Raw genomic sequence first — 17,602 nt, 5'->3', positions numbered from 1 at the left:
TGAAATTCATCCAAAAATCAGTCACTTTTCATAAAGTGGTGGGAAAATAATTGAAAGTGTAAGAGAGGGAAATTCAAATTTAAGACCAAAATATTCAAATGGAGATCTGTTAAGACTAAGAAAGGACCACACCTACCTTTATCATACTTACTTTCATTTTTCAAAATTATGATGATAAAACACCTCTCTTGCTAAATAATATACATACAAAATGTTTCCATTTGATGCCGCAATCAATTGGAAAAAACGGAAAGCCTTGCTAGATGATCGAAGACAAAATGTTGTGAATAATTCTCCAATACCAAAAAGGACACTTTCGAGGAGTCCTTTCTCCAATATTACAAATAGTATGTTCTCTAAATGCTTGTTATAAATTCATACAAAATCAAATCAAAGTATAAGATTGAATTCTCATGTAGATAATTTTTGTAGGTCAAGGTTCAACATCTTCAGTTGGTAATTCAAGCAATATTGATCAAAGAATTAGATGTAATACTCCTAATCACCATCACATTTACAAAAAGGGTAATAACTGTTTATTCCTATTTGATTTTGCAATTACATTATATTTAGAAGTGGTGATATACTATAAAAATTAATAGATTAATGAATAACGCTGGTCCTGGTGTTGTCCAAATGATTTTTGAATTAGAAAAGAAAAGTTGCATCTTATATGATTTATATGATTTTGTGGCTTTGAAGGACCTACAACAGGGATTAACACTCCTAATCGTATCTCGACCCCATTATCAGCTGTCCTCAATGGTAATATTACTATTTTTTAGTCCTTGCACCTCTAATTGTGTATTTATATATAAATTGAAACAAAAAACTTTGTTACAAGTTTCAACAAGGAGCAGCCATGACTCTTGGATATTCAACACTCCAAATAGTGTTACACCTTCAAAGTATACAACCCAAATCTTCATCAACAACTTTAGGTATGACAACTAGAATTTATTGTGTTGATGCTTTGCCTTATAACAGACCACTTTCACTTAATTAAGGTTGTTGTTCATAATTGTAGGACCTACAACATGATTGAATACTACTAATGGTACTACAAGCCCATTTTCAGCCGTTTTTGATGGTATGGTTTACTAATGTTAATATTTCCCTTATGTTAATGTTTCCCTTGAGTGTGAATTTTTGTTTTTCCTTATATACTAATGATCCACAAACATAGGGATGCAAGGATCAACAAGCAAACCCGTGCATGTCCATTATAAAGAAACTATAAATACTGTTGCGCATTCAAATAGCTCACCCATGAACAACAACACACGCCAAGGTATATTGCTTTTACCTAAATTTTGATTTTTATAAGTATTCCCTCATACATTATACGGTTCCGTTGTTTTATTGATCATAATTTAAAGACCTAAACCTGGATATCATAAACTAACAGGAGGAGCAAAAACTCATAATAACAAAGGAAAACAGAAGGTGAATGACTCGAATCAAAATATAAACGTTCAAGCGAAGTTTTTTAAATAAATCCAATAAACGAAGACACAAGAGGTACAATTTAGATGACATCCCAAGAATAGATTTGGAGATTAACGAGAAGTTATTGGAAGATTCATATGTCAAACGTTATGGAATCTCCTGAGGTAAAATGAAAGTACTTACCCTCCTTGTATGCATGTATTTTATAATTGTTACTTATTTTCATAATGTCCTTAACAGAATATAGAAATCATGGTGACCGAATATACAAATGCTCAAAGTGTCATGCTATGTTATGGGAAGTTGAAATGGCGAGGGGTAATCAAGAAGGTAAGAAAAGTGCATTCAGTTTCTGTTGCAAGGCTGGTGATGTAGCACTCCCTGCAGTTCCAAAACCTCCCCCTTTGTTATCGGATTTGTTTACCAGTAACAATCCAAGAGCAAAGAATTTTATGAATAACATACGAGCATATAACATGATGTTTTCATTCACATCGATGGGTGGAAAGATAAACCAAGGCAGTCTAAAAGGTAAGGGACCATACGTCTTCAGACTATAAGGCCAGAACTTCCATCGAATGGGTAGTCTGCTGCCAGCTTGTGGTGATGCTCCCAAATTTTCACAGCTTTATATAATTGATAATGAAAATGAGGAAAAGAATAGAGAGAAGGCTATAAGGTCAGTGTTACTAATCCTTTATATATGATTTTGAATTTTAATTAAAATAAATTTGATATTCGTATATATTCTTTAAATAACATATGCTATATTGGTACAGTTCTAGGACTCAAGGCAACCGTGTGAAAAAAAAACGACCTCAACCGGTCAACAATTAACATATTAAGTTGATGTTGGATGATTGCAACCCACTGGTAAAGTTGTTCAGAATGGTAAGAGACTGTTTTAGAGAATCTGATTGGCAACCAGTATCTCTCAAACTCAAACTGATTGGCAATAGAAAACAAGATGGTCGGCAATACAATTTGCCAACAACATCAGAAGTTGCTGGATTAATAATTGGAGATATTGATGTTCTTGATAAACGTGACATTATTTTGAGAACACATTCGGGTGGTCTTCAAAGAATAAGTGAGTTGCATCCTTCTTATCTCGCCCTACAATATCCACTTCTCTTTCCGTATGCTGAAGATGGTTACCGAGTAGATATCAAACACAGAGGCATTCCAGGTGATTCTGAAAAATTCGGAACAAAGCTTACTATGCGAGAGTTCTTTTGTTATCTAATACAGGATCGACCAGGTGAATTTTCACTCCTACTTCATTCGAGGAAACTTTTTCATCAGTTCTTAGTTGATGCTTACACCATGATAGAGTCTGATCGCTTGAACTACATTAGAACTCAACAAAAAAAACTCAGAACAGACACTTTCAAAAATTTGACCGAAAATATCGAAAATGGAAATAACGATGCATCATCTTCTGGCAAGCGTATATTACTACCATCATCATTTACCGGAGGGAGTAGGTACATGATGCAAAAGTACTTGGATGCTATGGCTATATGCAAGTCAGTTGGGTATCCTGATTTGTTCATCACGGTCACTTGCAATCCGATGTGGTCGGAGATTTACAGGTGTTTAGTTGATGAAGATCTTAAACCCGAAGACAGGCCTGATATTCTTGCTAGAATGTTCAAAATCAAATTGGATGAAATAATAAATGACTTCCAAAAGGAGGAATTCTTTGGTCCAATCCAAGCAGGTAACTTTATATAGGATTTATGGTTAGAATATTGTAAACTATATGATATCCAGTTTACATACTTGACTAATCTGATTCGTAATTTGGTTAAAACAATTTGTCTATATCAGTGATTTATACCGTCGAATTTCAAAAACGTGGCCTGCCTCATGCTCATATTTGTTTGTTCTTGGCTCCCGCAAACAAGTTCCCAAATGTATCAGATGTGGACCGTGTCATTAGTGCAGAGATCCCCAATCAAAAGGAAGATCCGGTCTTGTATGAACTTGTTAAGCAATTCATGATGCATGGACCTTGTGGAACTGATAATCTAAGTTGTCCATGTATGGTGCAAAGAAAATGCTCAAAATATTTGCCAAAGAAATGGCAAGATGAAACTTGTGTTGATTCTGAAGGATATCCAGTTTATAAGTGGCGTAATACAGGAAATACAATTGAAAAAAATGGGATCCCACTTGACAATCGATTTGTCGTCCCTTACAATGCTACACTTCTTCGAAGATACCAATGCTACATTAATGTTGAATGGTGCAACCAATCTGGTTCAATCAAGTATTTGTTCAAGTACATCAATAAAGGGCCAGATAGAGTCACATCATCTATTAATCAAACTAATACTGATGGAACAAGCAAAAGATGAAGTCAAAAAGTACCTTGATTGTAGGTATGGTTTTCTTATGTCAAGTCCTATATTATACAATATTAGTTGTAATTAATACTCTAAATAATTGAATATTAGATATTCTAAATATATTAACTATCATATGGCTGAATTGTAATTCAATACTCTATCTTAATGTATTTGAAGGTATGTCTTCGCTTCTGAAGCCACCTGGAGAATTTTTGGATTTGATATCCATTATAGATACCCTCCGGTAGAAGTGTTGCCCTTTCATTGTGAAAATGAGCATAGCATAGTTTATGATGACGAGGCCGATTTGTGTGATGTGGTTTCTAATCCCACGGTCAAACATTCCATGTTCCTTCAATGGATGGAATTAAATGCCACTGATCATTGCAAGAACCTTGAAATATGTCGAGATTCCACAATATTATGTTTGGGAACGGAAGAAAAGGAAGTGGAAACGAAGATTCCCGAACTCGACAGGTTCCATTGGAAGAATCTGTTATGTTCCACCAGCACTTGGGGATTGCTACTACTTCAGAATCCTCTTGAATCATGTCGTCGGGCCAACAAGTTTTAAAGCAATCAAAAGAGTCAATGGTAAGGATTGTGCAACTTACAAAGAGGCATGTTTTGAACTTGGCCTTCTAGATGATGATAAGGAGTATGTAGATGCTATTTTAGAGGCAAGTGCGTGGGCAACAGCTTCATATCTCAGAAAGTTTTTTGTACAACTGTTACTATCAACATCGGTGTCTCGTCCAAATGAGCTATGGTTGAAAACGTCTAAAGTCTTATGTGAAGACATTTTACATATGCAAAGGAAAATATTAATTTGTCCAGGTATCTCTTATATATGTTTCCTACACTTTTTCATTATTACACATAGTTCATATACATCTATTAAAACTGAATAGTATTTTTATTTTGTATGAAACTGTTGATTTTAAATACACTGACATTATAATTTATAACCTGGAATGTAATTTTCTTAGGCTTTGGAACTTCAAGAACAAGAACTTCAAAACCTTTGTCTATCATATATCGAACAGTTGCTACTTAGCAATGGTAGTACATTAAAAAACTTTCCAGAAATGCCATTCCCAGGCAATGATTATGTTTCATCAATCAACAACCGATTGATAAGGAATGAACTTTTGTATGATCAGAAGGCCCTTTTAATTGAACATCAGAATTTGTTTAGCAGTTTAACTGTTGAACAAAAAGAATTGTATCAAACCGTCATTCAAGCAGTTTCTAAAGATGAGGGTGGAGTATACTTTGTTTATGGATATGGGGGTATAGGGAAGACCTTTCTTTGGAAAACGCTAACTGCTGCAATACGATCAAAAGGACAAATTGTCCTTAATGTCGCCTCGAGTGGAATTGCCTCCCTATTGCTAACTGGTGGAAGAACAACACATTCAAGGTTTGTTATCCAGATTAACATTAATGAAAATTCTATCTGCTCCATTGATCCAAATAGTGAATTAGCTGCGTTAATCAAGATAACAAAATTGATAATCTGGGATGAAGAACCAATGATACACAAGCATTGTTTCGAAGCTCTTGATAAATCAATGAGAGATATTTTGAGGACAACCCAACCTAATAGGGAAGATAGAGTCTTTGGCAGAAAAGTAGTCATCTTTGGTGGTGACTTTAGACAAATTCTTCCGGTTATTCCAAAAGGATAAAGGAGCCATATTGTCAATGCCTCTTTAAATTCGTCATATTTATGGCACCATTGTCGTGTTCTTAAATTCACGGTCAACATGAGGCTACAAGTTGGTATCCCTGAAACAGATTTAGAAGAAGTCAAACAATTTGCAGAATGGATTCTCAAAGTTGGAGATGGGGTTCTAGGTGAAGAAAATGATGGGGAAGCATCTATTCAAATACCCAATGACTTGCTGATTCTTGATAAAGCTAATCCTCTTAAAGCATTGATTGATTTTACATATCCAAACATGCTTGAGAGTTTGCAAGATCCAATGTTTTTCCAACAACGAGCAATTCTCGCACCAACTCGTGACGTCGTTGGATGTATCAATGAAAAGTTGTTAGAAATGATGCCCGGTGAGGAAGCTACCTATCTAAGCTCTGACGGATTGTGTGAAACTGAACAGACCACCGAAATCGATTCTGCTTTGTTTTCTACTGAAGTGATCAACAGTCTCAGATTGGCCGGTTTACCAAATCATAAGTTGGTTTTAAAAGTTGATGTGCCTGTAATGTTACTTAGGAACCTTGATCAACAAAATGGTTTGTGCAATGGCACGAGATTGCAAGTCGTGAAACTAGGGAAACATGTGATTGAAGCCAAAATAATCACAGGTATATACATTATATACATTACTCTTGATTTTTAATAAAATATCCTTTAAGTTGTTTGTATAATGAACATGATGATTTATATTTTACAATTATTTTTTAATATTCCGACCCATCACAGGTACAAACATTGGTCAGCATACTTTAATTTCGAGATTGAAGATGACACCATCGGATAAAAGGATCCCAGTGAAGATATGTCGAAAACAATTTCCAATTTCGATGTGCTTTGCCATGACGATAAACAAAAGCCTAGGACAATCTCTTGATCGGGTTGGTTTGTATCTTCCACGTCCAGTTTTCAGTCATGGTCAACTATATGTGACTGTTTCTAGGGTGAAAAGCAAAAAAGGATTAAAAATTCTAATTGAAGAAGAAGATAGCATCACAAACAAGACCACCAATGTCGTGTATAAGGAGGTGCTTCAATGTTTATGAACAACAACAGATTATATCTTTATTTACTTTTTTGATTTTAATGTCACAAGAACTAATCAGGATATATAATGTTTGTATCTATATTTACTTTTTTGATTTTAATGTCACAAGAACTAATCAGGATATATAATGTTTGTATCTACCAGTGTAGCATTGGTGTACTTTTATCATTTTAATGAAATGTCCACTATCTTCAGGTTAGTGTATTGATTTCATATATATAAATTGCCATGCTAGACTCCTAATATTAGTTGTACCTAAGTGTATTAAACTAGGAGGAACCATAACACAATACTGAAAGATTTATTATATGAACCTAATTAAAACCCAGGGATAAGACTGAATCTTATATGCCCAAATATAAAAGTGAAATAACACAAACACCTTAATCATATCATACATTCATTAGGAGTTCAAAATAAGAAGAAATAGGAGAACACATGAAGGTGTTCTTCCTTACCGTACATATTAACTACCACATTGTAAAAGTGTTCAAAAGAGACCAAAAATACAACTACTACCATGATTACATGTTCCATAAAAGTCCAGTGGTAACAAAGATACTAAAACCATTTAAGACATGTAAAGCATCAACAGACATCGAAATCTACAAGTACTCCAATCTTGCATTTCTTGAGGTTAAGTTGAAAACGGATGTAATCTCCTTCAATCAAACCCGCTTTTGAAAATATCGTCCTCCAATCAGCTTCCAACACCATGTGAAATTGCTCATCCTTGCGACCATCAAACCTTATTTGCATTGTACCAGGAAACTTCTCATCCCCATAATGAATGCAAGCAGTTGGAAAACGTCCAAGATCATTATCAGCAACATACTTGTACTCCAATGTCTGTAAAACAAATAATTGTACACTTAGGTATCATCATATTCATTATATATCAAACTTAAATAATATTTTATTAAAAATGAAGAGTAATGTATATACCAACGAGTTGGTACACATCGTATGGTAATTAAATTTTTCCGGAATTTACTTTAATGTTTTCTCGGGTATGGACCAAAGTAAAGGACCAAGTCCAATTGGGATTCAACCTGGATGTTTTCTAACAAATTTGATGTCGGTCTTGGTGATGGAGGTGTATTTCCAGTTTCTCTTGTTTTTTATGCTATCAAATATAAGTTATCGTGTATAACATTGAGCTTAAGTTAAGATTTCTAAGTGTGTGTCTATGTTTGATATGTAGAGGAAGAATTTTCTGAAGATGAATACATTCAATGGAAAAGAGAAGATATGGATATCCCCGATAGTGACCATTCTAATCCGCGTGAGTTTCTTCATGTTTGACGTGTGAAGCAGCATAAACACAAGATGTTGCCTAAAGCATTCAACGCCCAACATCAACATCTTGTGTTTATGCTGCTTCACACGGCAAACATGAAAAACTCACGCGGATTAGAATGGTCACTATCGGGGATATCCATATCTTTTTTCCATTCAATGTATTCATCTTCAGAAAATTCTTCCTCTACATATCACACATAGACACACACTTAGAAATATTAACTTAGAAATCTTAACTTAAGCTCAATGCTATACACGATAACTTATATTTGATGCATAAAAAACAAGAGAAACTGGAAATACACCTGCATCACCAAGACCGACATCAAATTTGTTGAAAACATCCGAGTTGGGTTGAATCCCAATTGGACTTGGTCCTTTACTTTGGTCCATACCCGAGAAAACATTAAAGTAAATTCCGGAAAAATATTGTTATCCATGCATATTTGTGTCCATTTCCTTCCATTCAACCCAGAAGCAATCCATTCTTTCTGAGATGGTGCCAACTTGTAGTAAACATCAACAACTCCTCCCTAAATAGGTCCAATCAGTTTCACCTTTTTAGTTGGAACCATTGTTGGTGGTGTTTTTTTGCTTCGATCCTTTCTAACAGAAACATTAAAGATTGACAGAAATTTGGGGTTCATCGGCAGTTACATTACAAAATAAAAAGATAGAATTAACTTGATATAAAACAATAGATTGGAGTACAATTACACATAAACAAAGAGAAAGAAAATTAACCTGATCGATCAAACAGTATTCCGTCGTGTTAACCAAACATCCGTCCGTTAACGACTAAACGACCATTATCAAGTCTGGTATGCTCGAGACCATCTTCATCAAAACAAATAACTTCAAATCTGTTTCCTCCTAAAAGTTTCAAACATAGAAAACTGGTTGACCTACTAAGTACAGTATTCACAAATCTTGGCCATTGCAGGCGACGCAATCGAAATTAATTTTGTTCAGACCTATGAATGGCCATTAGATACAACTTCTCGTTTGCATCATACAATTGAACGTTGGTCCAACCAGTAGCCAATTTCTGCCTCATGGCAGACGGTATGATCTATATCCAAATAAAATTTACAAAATCAATCATAAAGTACAAAGCCGAAGTTGGAAAATTGTTAGGTTTCCATAACTTACCAAACCATTAGTCTTCAAGTCATTGTAGTCCACCCTGATAAGGACTTGAAAAGGACACAAAGGAAGCTAATAACAATATTTATACACAGAAAAAGCATGAAAATTAACAAAACTATATAAAAAAAAATAATTCTTTGAAACTAAAACCATAACAATATATATATGTAGTGTGGGCGTGTGGATTCAGATAAAAAAAACAAACAAAAAACATTATTATATGACATTTCACTATCATCGAAACATAAAAATTATCAAAAAAAGGTTTCAATCCGATTAAAAAATAATTGACGGTCCCATGTGTCCTGATGTGTGTGCTAAGTTATCGACAAAAAAAACATGAATGGTCCCAATTTCCAAATTAGGAAAAAACCCTAAAATGTTATATAATCTAAAGTAACAATATAAAAAATTATATATTAACAGATCATCATAAAAATACCCCAAATATTATAACAAAAAAGATACCTAATTTATAAAAACTATCCACGAATTCCTAAACAATAATTCAAAATCATATTATTCAATAATGTAAAACATATCAATCAAATGCTAATTAGAAAATACTTCTAAATAAGATTTATATTACCTGACGAGCCATCAAGATCTTGATATCTTCAAAGAGATAGTAAAAAGTAATTATTGGCAGGTGAAAGAACTGATTAGAAGTGAGACCATCAACAATGTTTTTGAGAGAAAAAAGTAGTGGATTTAGATATTTTAACTCCTGAAATATATAAAACTTTACTGATATAAGAAGTGTTAACATTTTCCATTGCAGGCTACACTGATATAATTGGGTCAAATGCAAGATTGGACATATTTGGGCTTTTTTTTAATATTTGGGCCAACAACAATTTAGGTGTAAAATGTATAGAAAGTCAAATTTATTCAATATTAATTTTTTTGGGCCAACAATAACTTTTACATAATCATTTTTATTAAAAAAATATTAATTCAATAAGAATTTTATTTTTTTTACACCTTATAATTATGTCAAATTATATTTAACATGTGTTAATTTTGGAAAATGACAATGTAATGTCCTTACCATGTCCGAGAAAGATAAACAGTTTAAATACAAACAAATCCGGATTTGAATATAAAAGTATAAGTTGTGTTTTTACGTCAACAAATAAAGGAAGATAACTTGGGGTATAACTACACATATAAAAACAACAATCACCGTAAGATTAACCAATTGTCAAAATTTAGTTAAAGCATATCAAAAGTTTAATCGAAAATAAGTATAAAAGTTTATATCAAACGGCATGTCAAATTTTATGAGTGTTAATTGTATCACCTAATACAAATAAATACAAGATGGAATGAATTGATGGTTATTTATGTATATTGCAAAGTGGAGCATGGATTTGGGAGATGGGCTCAAGTATATGGATCGTAAATTGAACTCAAATTTTAATTATTGTTCCGTTAAAGTATGTCAACCATTGTTCTTCATATACAATTTATAAATTTCCGAGTGTCATTTCTATCATCTAATCAAATATAAATACAAAAGTTTGCCGCGTTTTACGCGAGATCTAAATCTAGTATAACTAATACAACATCAGTTATATAAAGCAATGTAGACTCCGGCTCGTTTAACACTGACGCCTTTCTGACCTAGTTAATATCCCTTGTCAATAAAATTAAACTTTAAGTCACATGTTTACATATACATGGACTAATACTGCCACATGTTCAGAGGCCTATCGAACTACCAATCCTCTTTTATCACTACCATTCCATTTACATGTTTGGTTGTTTTATAAAATAGAATGGAATAATTGAATAAATGACTAAAACACTCTTATAACATAAAATAAATTCTACATAAAAATCTATTTGTTCTTCGGTCACATTTTGGAAGAAAGTACTACAAGCTAGTTGATGTATATCATAAGACATCGTTGATATAAAATACTATATTATTTTAACTTAAATATATATATATATATATAATAATATATAATAATAATAATAATAATAAAATTATAATTATTATAATAATAATAATAATAATAATAATAATAATAATAATAATAATAATAATATATAAATGTTAGTAACTTCCATGTGTGTGGCTATTGGTAAGGGACGTATCAAATGATAAGTTAAATGGATAATATTGTCTTTTCCAAGTATATAGATTACGGAATGAGAAGTAAACATGGGATTTCACAAAGAATGAAAAAAGCAGTTACAAAAGAAATAGCAATGAACCTTTCCTTTCCCAAATCCCTACCAAATGCATTTTTTCAAACGGAATGCAATGGTTCTTTCCATTCCATGACTCATTCATCCATAACAAACATAAAAGTTTAAAACTGATCAAAAAATGGATATGGATCAATAGTCACCCAAAGCATTTTTTATATGCTTAAGATATCCCAAATCAATTAATGGGAAACATTGTATTGCAATACTATTTTACCATCATAGCTTTTCCGATCTTATTTAACATACTATTACTAAACACGTCAAAAAAACTAAATCCAACCAATTAGAACGAGTATAGTTAAGAAGTATCCAAGTATCCATTGTTGACTTGTTACCCAACCACCCAAATTGCCACCTATTGAAAAAAGGTTGAAAGACAAATAAAAATTTATTATAAGTTTGCACTCAATTTACAAACTTACATATTGCCCAGATTTAACGCACATTATTTAAATATTGATTATGTAGCTGAATTCAACAAGTATTAGATGCTCTTTATTATAAGTTTGCAGTAAGACTACTTTTTTGAAGGGAACACAAAGGGAGCATAGCCATCTCTAAAAATGCTAATGCCTAGTATTGTAGCCTTAGAAAGGCCTCGAAAAAAGGTTTGTACAAAGTCTTGAAGAAATGTACAAGTTGGCAATGTCAACCAATAATTTGTGTGTTTTTATTTTAGAAAGGGTTAAGTTGGCAATGTCAACCAATTATGATGGGTAAATTACAGTTATTTACTAGCCATGAACTCCTTTTGACATTACAAGCCAACACATATGGCATTCTTGAAGAAATGTACCTCCTAGCAAGAAGGCTATCAAAATTTGCTCTAATTTTAAGAGTTATTTTGAACCTTTTCCGACTGAAATCTGGAAGTTCTTGTAAAAATCCTATTTTAAAAAAAAACGCACTCAAAGTAAAAAAAACAAAAACAAAAATAGATTCCGATGCCTAAAAACTAATATAAATTATGAAAAAGGTTTTTTTATAGAAACCTCTCCATATAGAATACATGAAAACCGGTGTTCATATAGACACGAAAACATATTTCTATAACCTGAAAATTAATAAAAACCCTAAAACCGGGTTTTGATAAATAGTAACAATAACAATAATAATCAATAATGAAAATGATAATCAATAAAAACAATGATAATATTCCCTAATATTAATCATAATAACAATAATCTTTATACAAATAAGTGAGAATATGAATCTAACAACAACAACAATAATAATAATAATTATTATTATTATTATGCAAAATAACAATAATAAGTTAATATATATTATTAAATAATAATAATAATAATCAGCAAGAAGTATCTTACATCACAGATGTCTTAAGCAAGAAAGGTACCAAAGAGGTCAAATGCCTCTACTTTAAACATAAATTTAAACATATGTCGTTTTAATTTATTTTTTTTTAAGAGATAATAGATTAAGCTAACATAAATCAAATGACTCCATATTAAAATTTTCCGGATCTACACGAAAATATTCCATTTGAACCCATGATTAACCAGCCATTGTACGACTTCTACCAGATACAAATACCTATGCGAACTTACATAAAATGATCCGAGCAAATAACAAACTAGAAAAGTACGTGAGATAACCATTTAAGTTCACGTGGCTATGTTAATAGACTATACATGCGGTGATTGATAATGTACCTTTTCCTTTCTTAAGGATTGATTGCGGCTAGTAGCAAGCACAGGTACCAAGCGTCGCTTGATGAAAAAAAGCGGACCACTTGCTTACATCTAGACCCTCGTAAAAATCCAAGAATTGTAAAACCTATTACATAATTGACAAATTAGGGTTGCCAACTAAAACGGAAACACATTTTCTTTCTAATTTGAATGCAAATTTTACATAAATATTAACTTACAAGCAGAAACCTTGCAAGTCTTATATGAATAACATGAAAACACCCGAAGTCTTATATGAATAATATGAAAAACCCTCAAGTTATGAATATATATATATATATAGTGTTTGAAATCCCTTGTATCAAGGTTACAAGGGAATAAACATTACAAACATTACATCTATAACACTAAACATCCTTAGCATACCTGTCATACTTTTAAATTTATATATAACAATACTGGAATTGAAAAAACAAAAGATACTAATATTAAAATTGTTGGAAAATGTAACTTACATTATTAAACGATGAAATCATGATCGGAAATTTGATGGATAAATCGATTATATAAAAATCAGATGCCATCAATCTTTTCTTTCTGCCGCTGATTATTTGATTACTTATCCAACGGTTTATTTAGTTATCAAAACAGAAAAATAGAAATAAAAATAAAAGGTGTGAATTGAAGAGAGTAGGTAGTCAATAAAGTAGTGTTTCATGCAGTGAGCGACTTGAGGACTCAAACCAAATGGAGCTATGGAAAGGATTTATGAGTGGATTATCAAGAGGACTGGGCCATTATAATAATTAATGGGTTTATTGTCAACAAAAGGCCCAATATCAAAGAAAGGCCTGCTCGTTATCTACGAAATTGTAGGGGGTTTTAGGGGTATAATCCGGCTGAACCGCTTAAAGTTTCTTCAAAAATTTCCTTATATTGCTATTTTTACTAATTGGTTTGACTAGTAAATATCCATGTTTTTAGTTGTAATTTTTAAATTTTTAATACTCACCCATGGTCACGTAGGATAAGTCCACTATGTTTTCATGAATGAAAAGAAAATTGTTTTTTCACAATCTCGATCATTTTGTAATGTGAAAAAAGCGAAGATGTATTAATGGTATATGATAACTTTCAGGATCTTGTATGTATTTGATCATTTAAAACTTTATGCATGATAACTTATATGGTGGATACATCACACATATATCTGAATACATATTTACATAAACATTTATTACACACAATGTATTAACAGTTAATATAGAGATGTATGTTTTTTCTTTTTTTTTTTCCTTTTTTGTATTGTTAAAAGTTTCAAAGTTTTTGGTATAATTGACTACTTACCATGTACATATAAATTTAGCTTGACTTTGTATTTGAATTTATTTTGACTTTGTATTTGAATGGCTAAGATTGTTTTTTTCTTTTATTTTCAATGGTCAAGATCAAAATTAAAATCAATTTTTTTCGTTTGGTTATGGTAGTCATATATATATAATTGCATAATTAATGGCATATATCTTTAGGGGTGAGTTATTTTGAGAACTCCTAAAAAAAGAACTCAAAAACCATTCTGTACCACACATTCTTTTTCTCTTTCTCTCTCTTCAATTAAATAATAAAATTCACCCAAATCATTCAAAATGTTCTAACTCACAAACCGTAAATCGTTAGACAAAGCAAAAAGCATGGGTAATCTTAAAATTTCGTCCTCTTTCATTAGAGATCCAATTCGATATACTTTAGACGACATTTTAATTTTCGTTTTTTTTTGTAGTTACACATAACTTACACATGTGTAGGTTGAACTTACACATGTGTAGGTTGAACAAAAATTATGATTCGGAACGAGCTTCGCCCTTAAGGATATTCATAAACCAAAGCTAGTGGGGGTGATAGGTCATAGAGGGTGATAGGTCATAGAGTGATAGGTCATAGAGGGTGATAGGTCATAGGGGGTGACCAGTGAGGAGTGATCTACCTAACGGGTTCAGCCCTTAGCCGCTATTCCTTCGCCATGGAGTGACGGGCTCCGTCCTTGGCTACCATGGCTCTGCCATGGATTAACGGGCTCCACCCTTGACCTTCATTGTTGTGTACATATGTTCATTTAATAATTTACATGTGAAAACAATGATCTTACACATGTGTAGGATGAACGCGATGGAAAAAAAAACGAAAATTAAAAAGTCGTCAAAATTATATCGAATTGGATCTCTAATGAAAGGGGACGAAATTTTAAGACTACCCATGCTTTTTGTTTCGTCTAACGATTTACGGTTTGTGAGATAAAGCATTTTAAATGATTTGGGTGAATTTTCTTATTTAATGGAAGAGAGAAAAAATATAAGAAAATGAGTGGTCCAGAATTGTTCTCGCTTTTTTTTTTATTTGTGAGTTCTCAAATAACCCTTCCTAACTTATAATTTATCCAAAAAATTTAAATTTTTACTTAAATCAAATTTAAAATAATGCTTATAAATTTTACTTATTAAAACGGATAAAGGTGACTACAGTCCACTTTACCAAACGTTGATTTTAAAATTTCTAATGTATGGGTAGATTGCTTCATATAAAACAATTACTAAAATAAATACAAGTATAATTATGATATAGTTTTCACAGGTTTAAAGTAACAGGTTTGGGTTGACGAGTTTAAAAAACCCAACCCAAACCCGAATTGATATTAAAATCGACTTGAAAATCTCATCTAAAACCTGTCAGCCCGTCAACTAGAACCCAACTATGAACACACACAAAAAAAAATTCAAACTGGCAATGGGTTGGTGGGTTGATTTCAGGTCACATGGGTTGATGGGTTGATCTCAGGTCATATGCGTTGGTGGTTTGACAGGTTGATTTCATGTTAAAAGAGTTGTGGATTGTCTTATCATATGAGTTGCTAGGTTGAAAGGACTCGACCCAACTTGACCAAAAGATATAAGTTTTTTTTTGTTCTGGTAGTAAATTTATGGTTGGGAGCCGTAGATTTACCGCTTAATTACAACTGATAGTAAAAACCTAGCCGTAAAATTATGGCTTAAATTATAACTAGCCGTAAAAATGAGTAATAATTCGCTCCTGATTTTTTTTCTTCCCTGATCAAAAGTAACACAAAAAAAATTTTCCTATCTTTAACGGCCGTAACCAGCCATAATTTTACAGCCAGAACACAAAAAAAAAATTTCCTATCTTTTGGTCGAGACAGGTCGAGTCCTTTCATAAGTCGACTTACACCAAAACATTATATAACTTCAAATATTTTTGGGTTGGCAGGTTAACTTATTAACGCAAAAGGTCCACCTGACCCTAATAAAAAAAAAATCAAGTACGCGGGTTACCAGGTCGAAATTCACAACCCTAACCCAGTTTTTTGGATTAGTTTCAAGTCGAACTTTAAGTAGGGTCGAGTATTGAAAATCTTGGTATATTGACGCAGACAGAAATATAGGATAATAATTAATTCTATTGATTATAAAAATACCCAAAAACAATCATTCTAAAATTCGTTGATTCAAAAGAGAATACCGAAAATTAAGAGTTTCAACAAACACACACAGGTGTTGGGAAAAGATGAAAATTTGATTTATGTAAAACTGATCATTTTTTCATGTTCTGATACATATAAATAGAGCTGCAAATTTTGAATGGGCCTCAAAACATAAGTGGGCCGAAAGTTATAATAAAAAGAAAATCTGAAAAACCCGAAAAAACATATAAAAATGTCCAAAACTCATAGAAAAAGGCCGTTTCGGGGCTCGAATGTCGACCAAACTGCCTTTGGCTGTTTGCAAATTGATGTGTCTCGTTTCTGCGGTTGTTTTGACTGGTCATACGCCCAAAATGGAGCCATGTAGCTCAAGTTATGCCCATTTTAGTGAGGGCATCTTTTTGTCTTGACTTTCTAAGTATAAAAAAGCCTGATTATCAATAATTAGGCTTAGGCCTGCATCATATATATTAAACCGACTTTATATATCTTAAATCAAAAAGTGTACAAAATCTAAGACTTTATTTTAACATTATGCTTGGTTTCATAATAAACTTTTCTTTTGAGTAAAGATTTCTAAATTTACTTAGTAACCCGATCACCGATCGGGTATTGATCTAGTTACATTTAGCATGCTAGAAGGTTACCTACACATAACGGGTGAACGTACATGTCGTAATTAAATACTCGTATTAATTATGACTACTCAATAATCATTGTACATGTTTTATGCGTTCATGTACAATGTTTAATGATCAATCAACTATGTGAAAACAACCACATATTTGGATTAGTGCAAAAAGATTTGCCAAAACGATACTCCATTTGGGGTTGTAAGAGAAGCAACAATAGAGGGTTAGAATCCTTTATTACAAAACCTGCTTCAACTTGATGCTTAACACACCCATCTTGTTCCCTCTATTTATACTCTATATTAAAGAAAATACTTCCATGTTGAAAGTTACATAGGAAAATGTTTAAAATGTCCTCCTATGTAATATTTTCACCTACAAGGTTAAACCCTTTAAAATATTTTCACATACACTATTCTCTTAACATTAATAATTAAATTACACTATCAATCCTTTATTTTTCTAAAATATCTCCATTAACCTTTTAAATCAATTACTTCTATATGAATTATCTACGGCACTCGATGTCACATCCAGCACCAACACTCGCTTCCACCACCACACCGTCGCCGTTACGACC

At 32.4% G+C, this 17,602-nt stretch overlaps 2 protein-coding genes across 2 annotated transcripts; both read left to right on the top strand.

Moving 5' to 3' along the window:
• The first annotated feature begins 2,337 nt into the window (after window positions 1-2,337).
• LOC122610187 lies at window positions 2,338-5,494 on the top strand. Its single transcript, XM_043783179.1, has 5 exons — window positions 2,338-3,172; window positions 3,283-3,736; window positions 3,981-4,280; window positions 4,339-4,483; window positions 4,793-5,494. Exons 1-5 carry the CDS (start codon window positions 2,338-2,340, stop codon window positions 5,492-5,494), a joined length of 2,436 nt encoding a protein of 811 aa, XP_043639114.1.
• Window positions 5,495-5,572: 78 nt separating this feature from the next.
• On the top strand, window positions 5,573-6,569 carry LOC122610186 (ATP-dependent DNA helicase PIF1-like). Its single transcript, XM_043783178.1, has 2 exons — window positions 5,573-6,134; window positions 6,253-6,569. The coding sequence occupies exons 1-2, from the start codon at window positions 5,573-5,575 to the stop codon at window positions 6,567-6,569; spliced, it is 879 nt and encodes a 292-aa protein (XP_043639113.1).
• Window positions 6,570-17,602: the final 11,033 nt, after the last annotated feature.

Source organism: Erigeron canadensis, chromosome 8, assembly GCF_010389155.1.
Source record: "Erigeron canadensis isolate Cc75 chromosome 8, C_canadensis_v1, whole genome shotgun sequence".
In the NCBI taxonomy this organism is placed as follows: domain Eukaryota; kingdom Viridiplantae; phylum Streptophyta; class Magnoliopsida; order Asterales; family Asteraceae; genus Erigeron; species Erigeron canadensis.
This window is presented reverse-complemented; position numbering and strand designations above follow the sequence as displayed.